The sequence below is a fragment of the Antennarius striatus genome, chromosome 8 (genome assembly GCF_040054535.1).
Source record: "Antennarius striatus isolate MH-2024 chromosome 8, ASM4005453v1, whole genome shotgun sequence".
Lineage (NCBI taxonomy): Eukaryota > Metazoa > Chordata > Actinopteri > Lophiiformes > Antennariidae > Antennarius > Antennarius striatus.
The window spans coordinates 6,349,045-6,367,651 of record NC_090783.1 but is presented as its reverse complement, the minus strand read 5'-3'; the positions used below and the strand labels follow the sequence as shown (position 1 = coordinate 6,367,651).

At 39.0% G+C, this 18,607-nt stretch overlaps 1 protein-coding gene across 3 annotated transcripts; it reads right to left on the bottom strand.

The window, feature by feature from the left end:
- Positions 1 to 3,877: 3,877 nt before the first annotated feature.
- dkk2 (dickkopf WNT signaling pathway inhibitor 2) lies at positions 3,878 to 18,064 on the bottom strand. Of its 3 annotated transcripts, XM_068321902.1 has the most exons (5): positions 17,996 to 18,028; positions 17,525 to 17,729; positions 7,859 to 8,012; positions 7,215 to 7,355; positions 3,878 to 5,942 (listed from the first exon to the last, which is right to left on the bottom strand). In XM_068321902.1, exons 2-5 carry the CDS (start codon positions 17,726 to 17,728, stop codon positions 5,692 to 5,694), a joined length of 750 nt encoding a protein of 249 aa, XP_068178003.1. In that variant the 5' UTR covers position 17,729; positions 17,996 to 18,028; the 3' UTR covers positions 3,878 to 5,691. The 3 variants fall into 3 exon arrangements, with proteins under 3 accessions (XP_068178003.1, XP_068178002.1, XP_068178004.1); XM_068321901.1 differs by having other exon boundaries at positions 17,525 to 18,064; XM_068321903.1 differs by having other exon boundaries at positions 7,859 to 8,009; positions 17,525 to 18,064.
- Between the last annotated feature and the right edge of the window lie 543 nt (positions 18,065 to 18,607).

The following is an 18,607-nucleotide window of genomic DNA, read 5'->3' as shown; positions in this document are numbered from 1 at the left end:
TTTCCCTGATAGGACCTCCTTAAGGGATGAATAAAGTTATACTGTACTCTCTACTCTACTCTGTCTCTCTAGGCATTTCTTTTCTTTTTTGGCAGTAACATTTGCATGAAGAGTAGTAGAGATGCATTCCCTGTCATTACCAAGAGCAGCACTGCAAATTCATGTCCTACAACATGAGCATCGTGTTATGCCCCAGTTCGCCCTTTTTACCCAAGGTCATCTTGAGAGTTTCCCTTACAAGTACTGCCTTATCACCAGGCCTTACAAGTCCACTGAGTTACTGACCAACTCTTTATGGGAATGTCTTGTGAATACACTGACAATATACATTATGCAAGATTGGCTAATCCACACAAAAATACCCAACCCTGGAGTATTTTGTCATTCCAGCTTTTAAAAAAAAAAAGAAGAATCAACAGCAATTTGAGTTCTAAAATGTAACTAAGGATAATATTTAGCCAAAAATGTTTTGACGTCAAGAAAGAGACAGAAAGTGTCATTTGAAGGAGTTCTGTATCCTCGCACCAAGTGACAAGGATTCCAGTGCCATCTGCTTTTGATCGTTATAGATTGAACAAACCTCTAGTGACAATACAATGTGTGATGGGAGACAATAAACAAACAGATCCACTGACTAAATGTTTGGGGCTCAGAAGCTTATGAAGCTTGTAGAAGGAAAGAGAAAGAAATTGAAAGGGTATTCCCCGTGTGGGGCACAATGTCTGTAAAATACAGAAAAAAAATTACAAACAGTCTCTGGACTATTTCCATAAAGGACTAATGCAAGTGTTTAATAGCAGTGGAGTGATTGACCAGACAGGGGTTTAGGGATTGAGTGTTGGCAGAGGGATGACATCTATTTGAATAACCTCTGATGTCGAAATGGTTATTTTCTTGGACCATCTGCCACAGCATGGAAAATAATAACTTTGAACTTTGTTCCAGACTAAAGCTTTGCCAGGCATTATGAATACTTCAGAGCATATTTAGATTTCTAACCTGAGACATTTTTCTCTATATACTTTAGCTTTGGCTGAACCAAGGCATTTATATGACCCCTCAGTAAACGTGCTTTCATTGGACGATAAAAGACCATAATAAAAAAATGGATTTATGGATTTTTAGGGTTCTAAGTAAAATAATTTTATTTTTTATTTTATTTTAACCTTTATTTATCCAGGTTAGACTCATTGACATTAAGAATCTATTTTTCAAGAGGGACCTGGGCCATAAGTTTTGTTTTGTTTTGTTTTTATCAAAGAGGGTTTTTTTTAAGTTTTTTTGAGTTTATAATCTGAACAGCCTCCATCTTCCATTGGAAAATACAATGAGATTAACAATGTCAGCCAACAAAGAGTGATGTTATCATTTAGATAAAGTCTGGCAGTTTATACATTATTTACTTGGTAAACTCCTTTATGAACTACTATTACTATTATGTAATACCTACAAATTCAGGTTACAAGTGCATTCCTCAATTTTGGGTCCCATGGGGGTTAAAAACACTTTGAAAATGGCATTTCCTGTGATAGAGGGGTAAAACATCACCAGGCACTCATCCAACTATATGTTTCCTATGGTCAGCACAACTTTCTTCATATGTTTCTAATTTTTTCTCGACTGTTATCAAGGTCTGTCTTTGTTTAAGATGCAGATTCCCTTTCTTGCTAAATAGAGACATGCAGATTGATTAAAGTATGAATCAAATTAAATCCATATTTGTGCCATAGTCATTATAAAATGGACAGCCATCATCTTTTTCAACAGCTTATAGTAGAAGTTCATGTGATAAAGGCATGAAGTCTCTTTCCTTCTCGACCACAGTGAATAACATGAGCCATAAAAAGCCAAGCTACATTTCTGATTCACACTGTGCCGCCATGGGCACAGAATCAAAGTTGTCATCTAAATCATTTAGCATATTTATCCAGTTGGCATGCTAATGGGCAACCAAACCTGTCCATATGCACTCCTTCAATTGTATTTTCTGCTGACACACATTGGAAAGTGCAGAGTCAGTGACAGTCACTGTCTCATTAGCAGATTTTCAGTGGAGACTCCAAAACCTGTGGGTGGCCTGGAGCAGGAGAAAAGCAATTTATGTCTGTATCTACTGCTTTTTTCCATGGCGACCTGAAGTCTCCAGTCATTGTGAATGTCCTGTTTCCAGTGTCTGTGTAAATAAAAAGGATTCCAATATTTCAGTAAATAGAAAACCCAACAAAACAAAGGTAGGATACTGTCAGTACTTTCAATCAAAAGCATGTGTGAAAAAAAAAAGACCTGACACTTATTACATTTAAAACACAACCTTGTAAAGTGCAGAGTGCAGTTTGAGGGTGATTCATTATTAGTTTCTTTATTTGATTTTACTATCAAGGAATGTGAGAAAATGACGTATTGCCGCTCTCATCACCTTAAATTAAAAAAAGATCAACAGAATATCTATAAAGTTGTTTAACATTGTGGAATAGTTCTTTGCGATATCTTTTAGATGACATCTTCCCTGTTGTCATTACAAGCAGATTACAAAGAGTGGGAAGAGAAGACAATGAATGGTGCAAATGGCTTTACCTTTTGGAGTCTGCACTTAACTTGAAATACAAATACTGAACATCTGTTGAACACATTTACACGAGAGATCACGCCCTCATTTCTCCCATAGACTGTAAAATAATCTAATGACTGTTGAGGAAAAATTGAATATGTATTAAAAATTATTTGCAGAGGACATAAGACACAACCGATAAAAACCCAGCAGCTATTTTACAACAAGGCTGGAAGAGTCTGGTCTCTTCACAATAGCGCCACATGTTTAAGCTTAAGAATTTTTTACTTTCACAATGCATATAGCTTATATTGGCATTCTGGCCCCCTCTAAATATATACTGACAGTCAAGCTGGAAATTATACTACACAATGATTGTAAATCTAAAATGATTTGGTAGCAGATTGTGACACTGCAGCTGTTCAAAGAGTCACGTAATCCTTACATCTGGTTTAAAGCGCATTTACAACATTCTGAACAAAAGATTAGAAAGAGTAGCATGGCTCTACTGCTGAGACAATATCTATCTATCTATCTATCTATCTATCTATCTATCTATCTATCTATCTATCTATCTATCTATCTATCTATCTATCTACATATACAGTAATATGTTACTCTCTTGAGAACAGTCAGAACAAGTTGTGAAAGTTGATAATGTAGTAACATAGTAATCTTAGTCATGGAAGTGTTGTCTTGAGCAATTTCAATATCAATGTCATCATATGCTACGTTCAGTTATTACAGTAAAATTATACATTGTCTCTACCTAGCCAAACATATCTTCTACACTGGAAGACAACCATTTTAGCATATTCATCCAAGATCACATCTGAAAATCATCAGTCTGTAATGGCTCTCTTGAAATCATATTTGTAGTCATGAAAAAATTCTCACATGTAACCACAGTCAGTGGAGTTTAAAGGCGAATGAAGAGTTTCAGCATTTATTGGTTTAGTCTGTTGTTGTTTTCTATTTGATGATTACTTCATATTCAATTATCTATTCAGTTGACATGGTAACATCTAATGGTATTTTATGTTTTTACTTTGTCATTTCATTAGCCTCAACAGATCCATCTGCCACCACCACCACCACCACCACCACCACCACCAGTGTGTAGACTTGGACTCCAGGACTGGTGTTCTATCTTTCCTCTGCTCAGGCCAGACAACCTTTAATCCCAACCTCCCTGACGGATCAAAGTCTTTCTAAGCGACAAATTAACTCGTGCCATCAGCTGCAATAAACAGTTACATTCAATCCATTCCCTTTTCTGTCTTTTGTGTTATATGCACCAAATGATTACCAGTCTTTTGTAACCAATGATACAAAATACATTCTTTTATTCGTTCATCATTGTAAATACAAAAAAAAAAATCAATGCAATGTATTAACACAATATTTAGGGGGATATAAATCTTGACACCATTTACACACCCTTTACACAAACTATTTTGGAAGTTATTGGACTTGTCTCTGTTTCGGAAAACCCCTTTTTAATCACAGAGTCTGTAATATCAGTCACAGTTAGCTATGCCTCTCCCCATTACTTAAACTCACAGCTTTTATCAATTCAACTATATTATTTCAACTGTGCTCGTCCCCTCTTCCCTTCATATCAGCCTTCATCACACTCGCCTATATCATTTTGCTGTAGCGTTCAAGATTTATATTTTTTGTAATATGTACATGATATACATTGATTCTTAAATACATTTTCATTGTTTCCTATCTATTTACAATATAAAAGCTTATTGATATTTTAAGTTGTTACAAATATTTGTAGTTGATGCTCTCGAAACAGTAAAGCAAAAATGTGATATTATATTGACTATGTAGGTAACAAATGATTGTTTAAAGTTGTCCAAAAAAAGCATGCTTCGCCTCCGGGACAACAGCACTGCAGAGTATTTCATGAGAAGAAAGAATGCAGCCATATTTGATAAGCCAGAAATTAAACAGGGCTGTGTGCAATCAACAAAATATTGATTAAAACTATGATTTTCTTTTGAAAACATGCGGTTTATGGCACATTTGTGTAATTAATTAATCTTCTTTTATCTCTCATTCCTACTGGCTTTGTGAATGGAAACAAACGTACCTTCATTAAAACTTTAAATTCGGTTCAAATGATTAAAAAGGCAGAACCACTCTCTGACTGGTATCAAAAACTACACAGTCTGCAGAGCACTATCTCAGTGCAACTGTTTTAACCCACATATTTGTATAACAATAGATTACAGCTGTATCTGACAGATCAAACAAGGTTTCCTTTACGGATACAATACATTATCTCTTTCTTCTTCAGGCTAAATATCGGGCAGAGACTTTGTTCCATATGAGGCCCATCACTCTGATGCAAATGTTCATGCGTTCTTCTTTTAAGAATTTTATGCCTTGCATTGAAGTCTGTGAAGCAAACAAGTCAAGCTCCAGAGTAAACGGTGTAAGCCATTAGTCCCTCATATGAATGATATTTAGTCAGTCTGGACATTGTTACTGGTTACAAATATCTTTCCTGGCATTGGTTGAATTCTTTAAACCTTAAATAAATGTTGTGCAGAAAGGGATATTGAGATTTACTGACATAAACAACACATTATGGCAAAACTCAGCTCCGGTATTGAAACACAGGATATTGTGATTCCAATCTTTGACTTTGGAATTTGATTTGTAGACATATGTCTTGTGTGTAAATGAAAGAGTGTATCCGTCTCATTATAAATTTAAACTTGTTGAAAGATTGATGCGTCTGTTTCATCCATCTCGAAAAGGTACAAACCTATAAGCATTTAGCAGTTAACTTTGTGGCTCCCTAAATGTCATGAAAGTGTGTAAAAACGTTGTATTTGTGTGTGAGCACAGCATTGATCTCAGAAACCCATGAGGTGCATGTGTGCCTTTGTGTGAGGGCACATGTTTGTATGTGGGTGAAGGGATGGACCATTCACAGCAAACACATTAAAGCTATCCCATTCGCTCTCCGCTTGCCGAATAGCGAGCCTGAATCCACAGTCTGTTCTGTCTCTTGTTAGTCTCTGTTTTTTTACTCCTTTCAGTTCAGCCACAACCCATCCTTTAAAAACTTTCCTTGGCAGATGGAGACAGAGGCCTCTACGCAGACAGCAGCTGCCTCCATTTCAGATCTTCTGGCACATGTGGAGCCTGGACTTGGATGAGGAGGTGGCATCTTTCCACACCTTGCAGGAAAGGCCCTTGGCACAATCACAACGTTGGAAGATCTCCAAGCCATGAGAGCCTTTCTTCCTCTGCTTCGTACACACCTCTCCTTGCCTCAGCACTGGCTTGCAGATTTTGGTCCAGAAATGGCGGGCGCAGCAGTAGCCCTCCGAGCAATCAGAGGAACGCAGACAAGGGTCACCCTCGTGCCCTAACAAACAGATTAGAGACAGTATTGATCAGTGATGAACCAGCATATAGTATATCTCCATAGAGTATATTCAGTTGCCACATGTCCACTTCAAAATGGAAACAAATGTATCACCAGAGACACAGAAGATCCACTTAAAATCAAAAACTATCCAGTATCTTGGAGTTTTAGTGGTCTACTTAAATAAAGCAAATGTATCATTATTATTCATTAGACTGTTATGTTTTCACTTTGTCCATGGTTTTCGATGTCAAAATGTTTAAGCTAGCCTTTCTTCATGTCTGAGTTTGGACTGCATTATGTGTGGCCATGTCAGAGACCAAAGAAATTCATAGAGCTGTCAACAGAAATCAAGCAAACAATTTGCTTATTCTTTACATTAACCATAACTTTCCATCTGGTCTGAGGCTGACACTTTGGCAGGAGGTCAACAATACTTTAATGAACACATATTTCGCACCATTTAGTCATGCAATTTTTTTTTCTCCTAAACATGCTTAAACACACACCACTTTTTTGCCAAAAGCTGCTCCACCATTTAAGTTCTGATGGACTGCATAGACTGACTGTGTGTTCATTACTTTATTGCCACTGATTCTCTTTCTCAAGTAGTAACTTGCATAAACACTATAATGTTTTAGGAGAAGGAGAGAGTCAAGCACAAATAAAAGTAAATGGCCTTTTTTATGGCAAGTTTAAGTAGTGCTGCTTTCTACACATTGATTTGAGCATTGCAGCCTTCTGTCCTGTTGGTCCATTTAAAGCTGAGTAATTTCGGCGTCTCATTAAGCACACTGCTTTATGGATAGGTCCTTACATAAACTCATATAAGGTGAGATAGACGTTAAGAAGGGGGCTAAGAGAGCCATTACCTATAATTGTGCTAAACCTGCATTCTGTGGTTTTCACTTGTGTATCACACAATGTCTCCTGTCAAAGAAAGTGCTTGTATGGCTTTACGTAGGTGCAGAAAAGCAGGGGCATTGTGGTTTCTTTTAGGTTTCCCATGCTGTGCGCTTGGCTCTCAGACACTGACATACGAGCAGAGGGGTAATTATCAACATAGTTTGTGGACTGGAATTGGCCATGAACTCTGTAGGGCAAGCAGACAGCGCAAAACAGAAAAGCCCAGCCAACCAAACCCGATTTAGCGAGAACAACAGCAGAACAAGAAGAACGACATTTGGAGACGACAGGATTTTTCAGTGAACGATGAATTCAGGGATATGAATCTCAAAGACTTAATTATCCAGGCTATCTTAATAATCTTGCCTTTAAGAGTATGCTTAGGATGCTTAGCATGTGTCTTCCCATTCTTCCTCCAGTTGTGGTCTTTGGCAGAGGGTTTGTAATGCTCATCTAAAGCGGAGATGTGAGGTGAGAGCACACTCTCGGAGATAGGGACACAAATATCTGAAGACAGAAAAAGAAAAGAGAATATTAATTTGATAGAAAACAATATGCACCCTGATTCCATTTGTGTTGCTTGATCAGATCAATATGGCACTAGCTTATTTTAGTGGTTGCTGAAGGAGGCTTTTCAACAAAACCGACTGCGATTGTGAAGGAAGGTCTTTATTTGTTGGTAACCGTCTCTGCACAAACATCTATAAATGCCATTCAAACTGTTCATGATGAAACAACACCTTAAAAATGTGACTATTAATTCTTGACCTCTCAGCATCAATTCAATACAGGTCAATTAGATTGAGGATTTTGTGTGAAAGCATGTGTTCACCATTATTTAAATGTGTTGGCTCCTACGCAAGGTCTCTTGGCTAGCTGTTGTGATGCTGTCACATTTTCTGTAATATCTGCAAAGGTCAACATCTCCAAAGAAATTCTAAATCACCTCCAGTCAGAAAATAACCAAAAACAACATGCATTGAAGCCCTGCTTGTGTGTCAGATATGTACAGTTACTGCAGCGGTTGCCAGGGCAGCACATGGCATCTCGGTTGCAGCGCTTCTTCCTCCTGCGGCAGGAGAGACAGCGAGACGCAGCCTGTTGAGGGCTGTGACAGTAGCTTCCCACACTGCACTCTTTGTCATTGCTGCATGGATACACCTGCTGGGGAAAACATGCATTTATTCAGTTTATAAAAACATACTTTTAAACCATAAAGTCAGCAGTTCTTCACAACCCTAAAAGCTGCAACACTTGGCTTGTACTTCTTTGGAATGTTTTATATCTGTCATCTGGTTTGTCAATAAGAATCAAGGACATCCAAAATTAGAAGATGACTATATTCGTCTTCTGTATGTGTGTATATGAAAGGCATTTGTATAAAGCCACAGGGTTACTCCTTTTGTGCTCTACACAGGAGTGTCTGGGCAGATTATAACTACTGTATGCTGTCCTGACAGGGAGTTAATCCAGAGTGCATGTTAAGCAGCAGGTACACATGTGCCCCCTGGCATGCTGGTACACTACCTTTGGAGGTTTGAGCTCTTTTTCAGCATGAAGGATTTTTGCAGAGTCAACTTTGCATGCTGCTTTGCACTTAGTGTCAGAGATTCTCCCCTGGAAGACAATTCAAGAGGTTGGCAGCCGTATTGTCTTTTGCTTAAGTTGTGGTGATGACTGCACACATGTCAGCTAGTTTGGTATCTAGTGGGCTCATCAAAGCAATAATTTCACCCCATGATCATCGTGGATCCTTTGTGTCTTGCAGGCTCACTGAGGCTCTGGATGGTTAGCATCTTGTATCAAGCACACAGTGCTTGATACAAGTGATTGTTCCTGGCTGTAATACCAGCTCAGGGGTTTGCATAGAAGGGTCATGTGACTGGGTTTAGTAAAGGTTGTTTTGTAATGACTGTTCTCTGAGTTGAGAGGTTGTCTCTTAACATCAAAGTTACTCAGAACCAGGTTTGAGTCCAGAGTGATGATGCGCACTGGTGCCTTATGAAGGTTACGTTTCTGAGTCAGCGCAGCTGGTGTGTCTTATTGAATAACCAACATCATCTGTAAACTGGGAACGGATCCCAGTATGTATGGAATAAGCAGCTGCATGGAGACTTACACTCAAAGAATATTAGTTACAACATAACCTAATGTTATATATACAGAATGTATACTGTACTAGTTTCACAATCCTGTTTTCCACCATTGCTGAAGAGAAAGAACATAGTGGATTTGTTGGTCACAGTCCAGCAAACCCCTACTTACCCAGCAACACAAACCATAATTGCATTCCATCTAATTACATTGTATGCACCACAGTTGCACCATGAACCTCAGGTCGCAAAAGTAGCAGTTAACAAGCCAAAAAATACCTTTGTTATGTTCAGGTTAGAGGTCTTTGGGGGCTTAAATTGCTGTGTGATATTGCTGAGTTTAACTGCTGAGCAAAATTTTGGTTGGACCAAATCCAAAAGCTGAAGCAGACCTTGACTTAAACATAGTTTATCGTGTTATAAATCACATAATTAACATTAACAGTATTACACTTTGTCAAAGTGGAGGACAGCATCTACCATTGCCTCACAAAAACACTGTAAGTATATGAGCTCACTATAAGTTATAAACACTCCTAACTGGAACTTTGAGAAGAACAAATATAGCCTCTAGAATGAGACATGGCAGATAGGTTATATAAATGTCATTTTTGAAGTTTTGGAAATCAAAACCAAATGTCACTCACCCTCACTCTAATGAGGATGTGACAGCAGTGTCAGCAGCATGCAAAGATCTGAAAGCCTGGATAATGAAGTCTGCAAGAATACCACTGGGCGTAAGTGGGAAAATCTGTTGGTTGTTTGTTTTGGGTGATCAAACTACAGGCTGTGGTCCCTCTGCACCCAATCACAGTGGACAACATGTTGTAGGCATATCTCTCACTGGTGTAGTCTTTCTTTTTTTTTCTTTTTTTCCAGGACCAAGACAACAGAGCCTCTGCCAAATCAAAACAACAAACCTAATAAGGCACTCAGGGGCTTAATGAGTCTACAGATGTCATTAAAGGGTGTTTATAATACTGCAGCTAATCAGAGTCATTTAACATCAATTTGGCATTATTTCTGTTGTACTTTGTAAAAATACATTCATTGATTTGTTTTACAAGAACAAATTGTTGAGCTGTCGTAACTCTTTTATCTACAACAGACCATTTGAGTGCTTTCTGTGAGAGCAATTAAAGGACCAGGCCAGATCAACAAACCCACCATCCACCATTCACTGCATCCAGAACTACAGTTCAATCCAAGCTCACTTTTTCCATTCAAATTCCTTGCATCCGTGTGAAGGTTTACTGGAATCTTTTGTCTTTATATAATTTCTTGCACATGCAAATGCTGTTGCTGTTAGACTTGGAGCAGGAGCACAGGAGTTTCACATAAATTACATCAATATCCAATTAACTTGAACAAATGTAATAATGTTGCACGTTTGCACGGAACTCATCAAGAGCGGGTGACATTCTGCACAGCTGCAGGGAAGTGTTGGATCTCTGGCTCCGGTCCACACCCACTGGGCGAGATACAATGAAGATCATCTTTATCTTATTTTAAGGCATTCGGTTGATTATGAGGGAGTTTCTGTTGCCATGGGTGGACTGAGTCATCTTTCACTTGAAAACAACATATTCAACTATGCCGATCAGTAAATATTATCAGGATGTGAGTTATGAATGTGTGAATTGTGTCCAGCGTAGACTGACATGAAGATACATGCTTGGCACCATCAGCGTCACAACCACATTTCACTGGTATCGCACCAACAGATGGGATCCGGTGTAGTTTACCACTGACAAACAACGAATAATAAACTTGAAAATGAAAAAGGGAGAAAAAAATCATTACAGCCCCAATAAACAGCTAACTCCATTTGGGTTACAAAGGTAAGCAGAGCTGCCATGGCTAAAAGAATAGGCAAACATAAACCCACACCACATGTTGAAATCAACAGTCAACAATATTAGTCTGTCATTACATGGGAAGTTGTTATTTGATGTGCTTGTCTTTCAGAAAGCGAACAAGATTCGACTCACTGGACAGACGCCACGCTAACTGACTTAGGCTGAGGTCGCATGGAAACAATTATACAAACAGAAAAATGTGTAGGAATATTGAAAGCTCATTCATCATTATGACAGACTTGCACAATTTTTAATTTGTTGATGAAAGTAGCCGAGTGTAGGATGAATTATACATTTTTCTTAATTTCTTCAATGTTAAGAATCAATCATGGAATGTTCAGACACCATAAATTGAATGAAATTTTTGCTAAATCAATTTACCCAAACTTATTCAATGTGTTCCATGGCCATGCAGGAACTTAAATTGAAAAAGAAAAATTGAGGGGTTATTTTAGCTCCAGCTTTTTGCATTTATAAATCAGAACAAAAGAGGTTTGAGAAGCAGACATATTTGTCCATGCTCGCACTTGTGTTTAAAGCAGTCAAAAATGAATTTGTGATATTTGAAGAAAACAATTAACTCATTGAGGCAGAATCTAATCTGTTTTATTACCGTTCATCAGAGACGCCATGCCAGCTTGAATACATACTGTAATAGTTAAAGGCTGAAGAAACTGATTTAATCTTCAAAGATCAGAATAAAGAGTGCCTATTCAGAGTTTTAGCTCAAGAAAGTAGTGCATCCCTGGGATGCGCTTCAACAAACAATTGTGCATCCCAACACAACATTAGGCATCCCAAACGCAGTAACAGAATATATGGTAGAAGCCCTACTCAAGGATTGAGTTTTGCTAATAGTACAATATAAAAACTAAACAAACTGTTAATTTTAATGATTTTATTAATAACGATGTCATAACTGTTTCAGTAAAAATGAAAATTAAATATTATTTTTATCAAAATGTTACACCCTGGTGGTCATTCTTTAAAAAAAAAAAAACGTTTAAGAAATAAAGAAAGATGTAATACAGTTTTTTTACACTTTTGCTTTTCACTCAATAATTTTGTTTGCCTTTAATTTATATATTCCCCTGTGGACGCTGGACCAAGCTGACATTTTTTCTAAACTGCATTTTGTTGTAGGTGCTGACATTTAGCCATGGCTCGCCCATGGAAAAAATCGCGTCCACTGCGGTACAAATGTTTGGATTTTTACTGGTTTTCACTTGGCTTCTTCTGCATCTTCCTCCGTACTGTCCACAGTAATATCTGTCTCTTTCTTTACATTAACATTTGTTTTTTATTCAGGAAAGCACTCATTGTCACTTGGGTTTTCTCCAACTTTTACATCTTTTTCAGAGGCATGGTGATAATGACAGACTAAGTCATCGTTCTCTCACTGCAGCGTGTAAAATAAGCAGACGTCGCGTTGCCGTTAGCTCAATTTTTATTCATTCATTCATTGTCACAACCGTTTCATCCATCTATCCCAGCTGACTGAGGGCGTGAGGCAGCAGAGACTCCGGGCCAGTGCACCGCGGAGCCACACAGAGACAGACAAAGACGTAAGCACACACTCATACCTACGGTCAATTTGGAGCGACCAATTAACCCTAAGCGCTTGATCTTGCGTGACTAGAAATTCACGCAAGATCAAAACATAATGTCGATTTCCGGGTTCGAAATTTAATTGGAAAAATGGATAAATTGTGAATATTTTTGTTGAATGGAACTACATTTTTTTCCCTCAATATTATATAGCAGGTAAAAGGTAGCATCGATTTTTCTTTTTTATTGTAAGTATTTAAAGCTTGTGTTCCAGGGACGCACGTAGTCTGAAAATTGTGCGTCCCTGTCAAAAAATGTGTGTCGAAGACACTGCCCATTATTATCAGACATACTTTATTAGACAGCTAATGTGTGTATGTTCCACTTCAGCCTTAATCAATGAACACATTCCCTTTTTATCAAATTTTTATCCTTCCTTTTGAAGTGTTCTCTGGCAAGGTCCCTAACTTTATGGAAGTGTAATATGAAATATTTAGCCTGTCCTTTAAAGCTGTAAACCAGCCTTATGTATCCAATGACACGCTCTAGTATCCAGACCTAAAAATAAAGTGTCTTCTAGTGGGTCAGTCTGATATTTTAGTGGGTTTACTTCTGTAGGAAAAGTTGTTGACAGTTCATTGTTGACCCCAACAGCATCTCACTGACTGAAAACTGTTCACCCTGGCGCTTTGAGAAACCTCTTCACCGGCTGCTTTGTAACCTCATTGCAACGGCAATAGTCCAAGGAGCCATTGTCCCAGCCAAGAAATAATTACACCATATGGGTTCCTGTCTCAAAAATCACAACTGACCATTTTTACATGTCGGTGCTTGTGCACAAATTGAACAAATAATATTTAATTTGTTAATAAGAAGCTTTGGCTGAGCTGTGGTCGGTAAAGTTCTGAATATTGGAAAAGCCATACTAGTGCTTTAACTCTAACCTAAACTAATTGCCACTTGGCTTGAGCTGTCTTTTAACACACAGAGATTAGAGGCCATATCATGTAATCTAATTCTTGACAAGAAAGCGAAACTGTCCACTTTTGCTTCTAACCACATTTCAGTACTCCTCAGATGAGCATCTGCTGCCAAGAAAGACCACTGAAAAGATGATTAAAAGAAGTTGTTGGATTTTTTTTTTTGATACACTACTATTTCCAAAGTCAAGCATGAACTTTCAACCTCTGTGGAGTTTTCTGTTTTTGTGTCATCCGATATGCACCTGCAGGATTTATTGGTATAATCACAGCAGAGGAGGGAAAATGCAGTAAATATGAAGAGAAGAAAAGTTCAAGAAAATACAGTGGGAGTTTTTGACTTGACATGAAGAATGTGGTGTTATCTAAATTTAAAGACAAATGGACTCAGCCACGTGCGGTATTACTTCACACTACCTGCTCTGATTCATATCAGTCTCTCTGGCCAGCAGGCTTGGATCGATTACAGTTCATAGTCCATATGGCATGGGGGGGAGGGGGGGCTCACCTCTTCCATCACGGCTGAAACCGCAAGACAGCCCTTTGAAATCCAATGATACAACACCCCCAAAAATGAATCACGACCAACAATCCCACCTTATCTTGTCAAGTTTTTAACACCTCAATCGCAACTTCTGAGGGAGGGCATTTCATTTCAGCGCACCTCACATCCGTCTACTTCGCCGCTCCCTTATTTTTCCTGGGAAGGTCTTCACACATAAAAGCACAGCGGTGGATATTGAGCAGGAAGTGGGTTTGAAAACTGTGTATCCTGCAACCTCTCTTGGTATGCTGGTGAGACGATAAAGGCAGAGACAGACAGCCATAAGGGAAGCCCCGGGGCCTGTCTCGTGCTGCTCTCGTGCTGGTAAAGCACTGCAGCTTTGAAGAGGAACCTCAAATGTGCGGGAGCAACAATCTACAAGGGATTTACTGCAGGATATGCTGGGCTTTGAAAGCTTCCCCTGGTCTTGGATCCCATATTTACCTAAGTAGAGTCATTCCAAAGGGCTGATATAATTTGATGGAAGTAATGCAGAAAACACAACATAAAGTCTGGCTTTTTCTGCTGACTTTTGAGTCTGAGGGTTGAATATTTTGTGACAGTATGAAAATTGTGTGGATGCCGAGGTTGAAGCACATATTTTTACTTCCCAGAATTGATAGTGGATCATTTGAACCCTCCCACGAGTATTAGCAGCAGCAGCTGTGCTCCCATTATTTTCATTTGAAGACAAAAGACCTGAAATCTATGGAGGGCTTCTCCACACACTAGTTGCTCACATCCACACACTTATTTGGGCGTTGTGTCATAAATGTGCATGACCTCCAGATATGAAGCATGTAACACGAAACTGTGAATGGTGTTAATGAATGGCAGAGGCCTTACCGAGTCAAATAAATGAACTTCATATGCCCTGAAAGCACAGACAGCCGGTATCAGATAACATAGAGTTGGCTGTGCGTAAGTCACTCGTACAAACCATGTCATTCAAACATGACTTGGTGTCTTTCATCACTCGAAACACATGTGTTTACAGGCATGTCTCTTTGAGTGCTAGAATCCAACGTTTCCAAAAGCGAGACCCTTTTTTAAGTTTACATTCTGGGTTTATCTTATTCATTAGACACAAAGAGTGGCAGACAGTCATCTTGCACAACTCCTCCCTTCAAAGGCAGAGGAAGGAAAGGGGGAAAGCTTGTGATGGTGATCTAGTTAGGTGTGCTGCTCTGCGCTAAAAGGTGTAATCCTGTGGAATGAAGGTTGCACAGGTCTCCTCTCTCATTAACAGGTCCAATTACAGTAAAGGTAGTTTTCACAGTAGGCCCCTAATGGCTCCGGGGCAGGGCCCTCAGAGCACCCTCGGGACCCACAGACTGGAAAGGCCACCAGATGGGAAACTGAGGAATGAACTGAGCTTGGTGCTAACAAGCACTCACACTTCTCCTCTCCTTTTTTCTCACTTTTTCAGCTAATTAGGATCATTAAACAGTCATTTTAGTTTTAAATGGGGTTCGGCAGAAAAAGCGAAAGGACTTGGCTTTTCTTTTATAGCCTATGCCCTAAGAGATTGTTGCTTGTTTAAATAACCTCTGTCTTGAATTATATAATGCAAAAAAGAATGGATGGTTGACCAGTGGCTGATGTTTTACAGATCCATACACACCCCCATGCTGTCAGTTCCTTGTGGGATCTACAGTGGTGAGTTCTCCCTTCATACTGGTCATCTTCCAAGGAGCCAACAGTGCCACACACAAGAGCTGGCTATCAGGGTCTAAGTGCCATACCTCTTGGTTGTGTTCATTTTAATCCACTTGTACTTCTGATGTGAAAAAAAAGTAGCCAATGAGAAAAAACTTGACGCCATGGGAAAGCCAAAAACCTGACCCTGGTTGTGATTAATGGAACTCTTTTCGACAAACATCGTCTGCAGTTTCAGGAAGTAAAATTACATCAAGCTGTCAGATGCTTCCTCCAACCAAAAGCTTTGAACAACAATTCTTATCTGATGCCTAAAACACAAGATTCCATTCCTGCATCCTGCTACAGTTCATCTCCAATAGGAGGTTGAACTCTTTCCTACAGTGATTCACAGCTTTTGAAATAAAGCCAATGAGGATGAGTTTGGGGGAAATTTCTCGTGAATTTTGAACAAATCTCAAGAATTTTTCAGCCAACTAAAGAACTGCCTCTCAGCTTATAAACCTATTGTATTTGAATGTTCAGTGGAATCAAATGAATCACATATACTGTATATCCCACATAAATGATCAGCTCACAATCACTCACATACCAAACACCACTGTGTTATCAAGAGACCATAATCATACTTACAAAATAACGAGGTGCCTGTAGCGGTCTACACTCAACCTATTCAATGGTATGTATCATAAATTGAAAAAGAAATTGAAGTCACACATAGATATTCCACATTTGTGATAATATGGTGGTTGGCAAAAATGTAAGCTGGCATTCATGGTCTGGAACAGTTGCTTGTGGTTGAACCTCTACATTTTACAGATGAGAAGTGCCTTTTTAATCATGTCTTCTGTCTGACCTGGACATCAGGTCAGATATCTAATATTATCATTATTAGAAGTGATAATACAGGTGGTTAAACTGTCAGAACGCAAACCTGAAGTAAGTCAATTAAGAAGTATTCATCAGTTTCTGTCGTCTGATATGCAGACTCTGCTGTAGGACATGTGGCAGTGCCATCTGCTGCTCAAAAAGATACTGTGAGGCTTAAACTGCATCTCTAAGCTCCGCAGAATCTGACTCATTATCACATGTCTATTCAATCGAGAGCTAAAGTTCACAGTGATCATTCATGGCAAATCAGAATTTCATGGCGGACCATATTAATATTAATTACCCAAATCTCTCTAGAGTGAACTAAAAAACGATTTATGGGAGACAGTTTGACATACTGAGAAGTCTTCTTACAAAACAATCAATACAGTATCTTATTCCTCTCATGATGAAGGAAAAATATTTCTCCCATAATGTTCACAACTTTTTAAAAATATATTTAGCAGAATGAAACCCGTCGTGTCTTTATAGTCTTAAAGTACATGTTTGCTGCAGGACTTTGTTGAACAGCAGGCGCTGATGAGACTTTGAGTGGCGCTAAGTGCATCCCTCAGAAGCCCCACAGTAAGAACCTCATAATCCCAGCAAGCGTCTGGACCATTTTACTGACACTGAGACCCAGACAGAAAATTACCCAAAGTGTTAACTTTTTCTCACATTTCTGGCATTAATGATTTACTGTCGAAGTGCGCTGCACCCGACTGTGGCGTCGGGTCTGGGAGGCAATTAGGGTTTATGAGGGGTCCAATCCCTGCAATTTCCAATAAAGATCCACACGTGAGTAAGTGCTTTTTAAAGGCATAGGGCCAGTTTGTTCGCGCACCTTTAAAGTGCGCTCCACAGTGTCGGGGCGAACTGAACAATTACGCACGCTTATCCACGGCACTGTCACATATCAATTGAGAAGTTTAGAGAGATTTTTTTTCTTATTATTATTTTTCTTATTATCTACGGTTGACTGTGAACTTCTAAAATGTTGATTACCACTGAGAATAAAGTATCGCACTTGCTCTGATCCGTGTGGCCAATATCAGGCTGTGCGTAAACGTTGGACTACGTGTCCATGTGTACGTCGTGAGACATTTAATGAATTAAAAGTTACCTGCGCAAGGATGTTATATTTCTTGGTGACCCTGCTGTGGACAGTGGTCGAGCGGTTTGTTGCGGGTGTAGGTGTCTCTTCCAAAAGAGCTGGCTTGATTGAGTTCGCCTTTGGGCGCGCCTCTGATACCTGGGATGTCCCCGTCTTCAGCGCAGCGACGAGAAACATTACCACACAGCATCCATTCCAAGTAAGTACGAGCATCCTTTAAAAAAAAAAAATACTGATATAACAATAAAAAAATTTAAAAAATTATCACTTGAATTACGTTAACTTTTTGTGTCACAAAAAATGAGGGTTTTCAATGAAAAGAGCGCGTTCTCTCAGTATCCACGCTTGCCCGACTGTGATGGGGCGAAATTTGTGTTCCTGAAAATCAGATTTTTCAGAAGAATGCCATCGACATCCTTATCTGAAAAACAAAGAGCCCGCTGTAGAATGGAAACAAATAAGAAGTGAATGCTGACGCACAATGGGTCAGACAGAAACCTGACAAGAGGTTCCCACTCTGTGTCTGTCAGGCTGTGAGTGTGCATTTAGTCCTGCAGCCGGGCGTTTTATGATCTCGGATACTTTCTTTTTATAGGATTCTAATGAGCTCACTTCCTCCGCCCCTATTCTACCGACAAAGAATAAAACTGACCTGTGAACGGCACTGTTGCTTGCGCATTGTCGTCTCGACACCGGCACCGTCAGTGTCGCCCAGAGGAGTCATAAAATCATAAATCGTGTGTTTTTTTTTACTAAAGTGAGTCTTTTTTTTTTTCTACCAATCTCAAAGGACGTGGAAGGGAGATGCTACTCTAAAGAGGGTTTGGAGGTAACGTGACACATTTCCCACAATCACCCGAAAAACTTTGCACCTATATGAAAATGTTCTCCACATTCATCTTGAAGAAATGTCCTGACTAAAACGAAAATAAATAAATAAATAAGTAAATAAATTCAACCAGCAGTCCAAAATAATATGTCCATACTGTATATATGTAAAAATGAATAATAATAATAATTATCCTGTATTGGAAATACATCGATCATGATGTAAGGTATGACAAAGATAAAGTTAGTGGTACTTAATTGTTA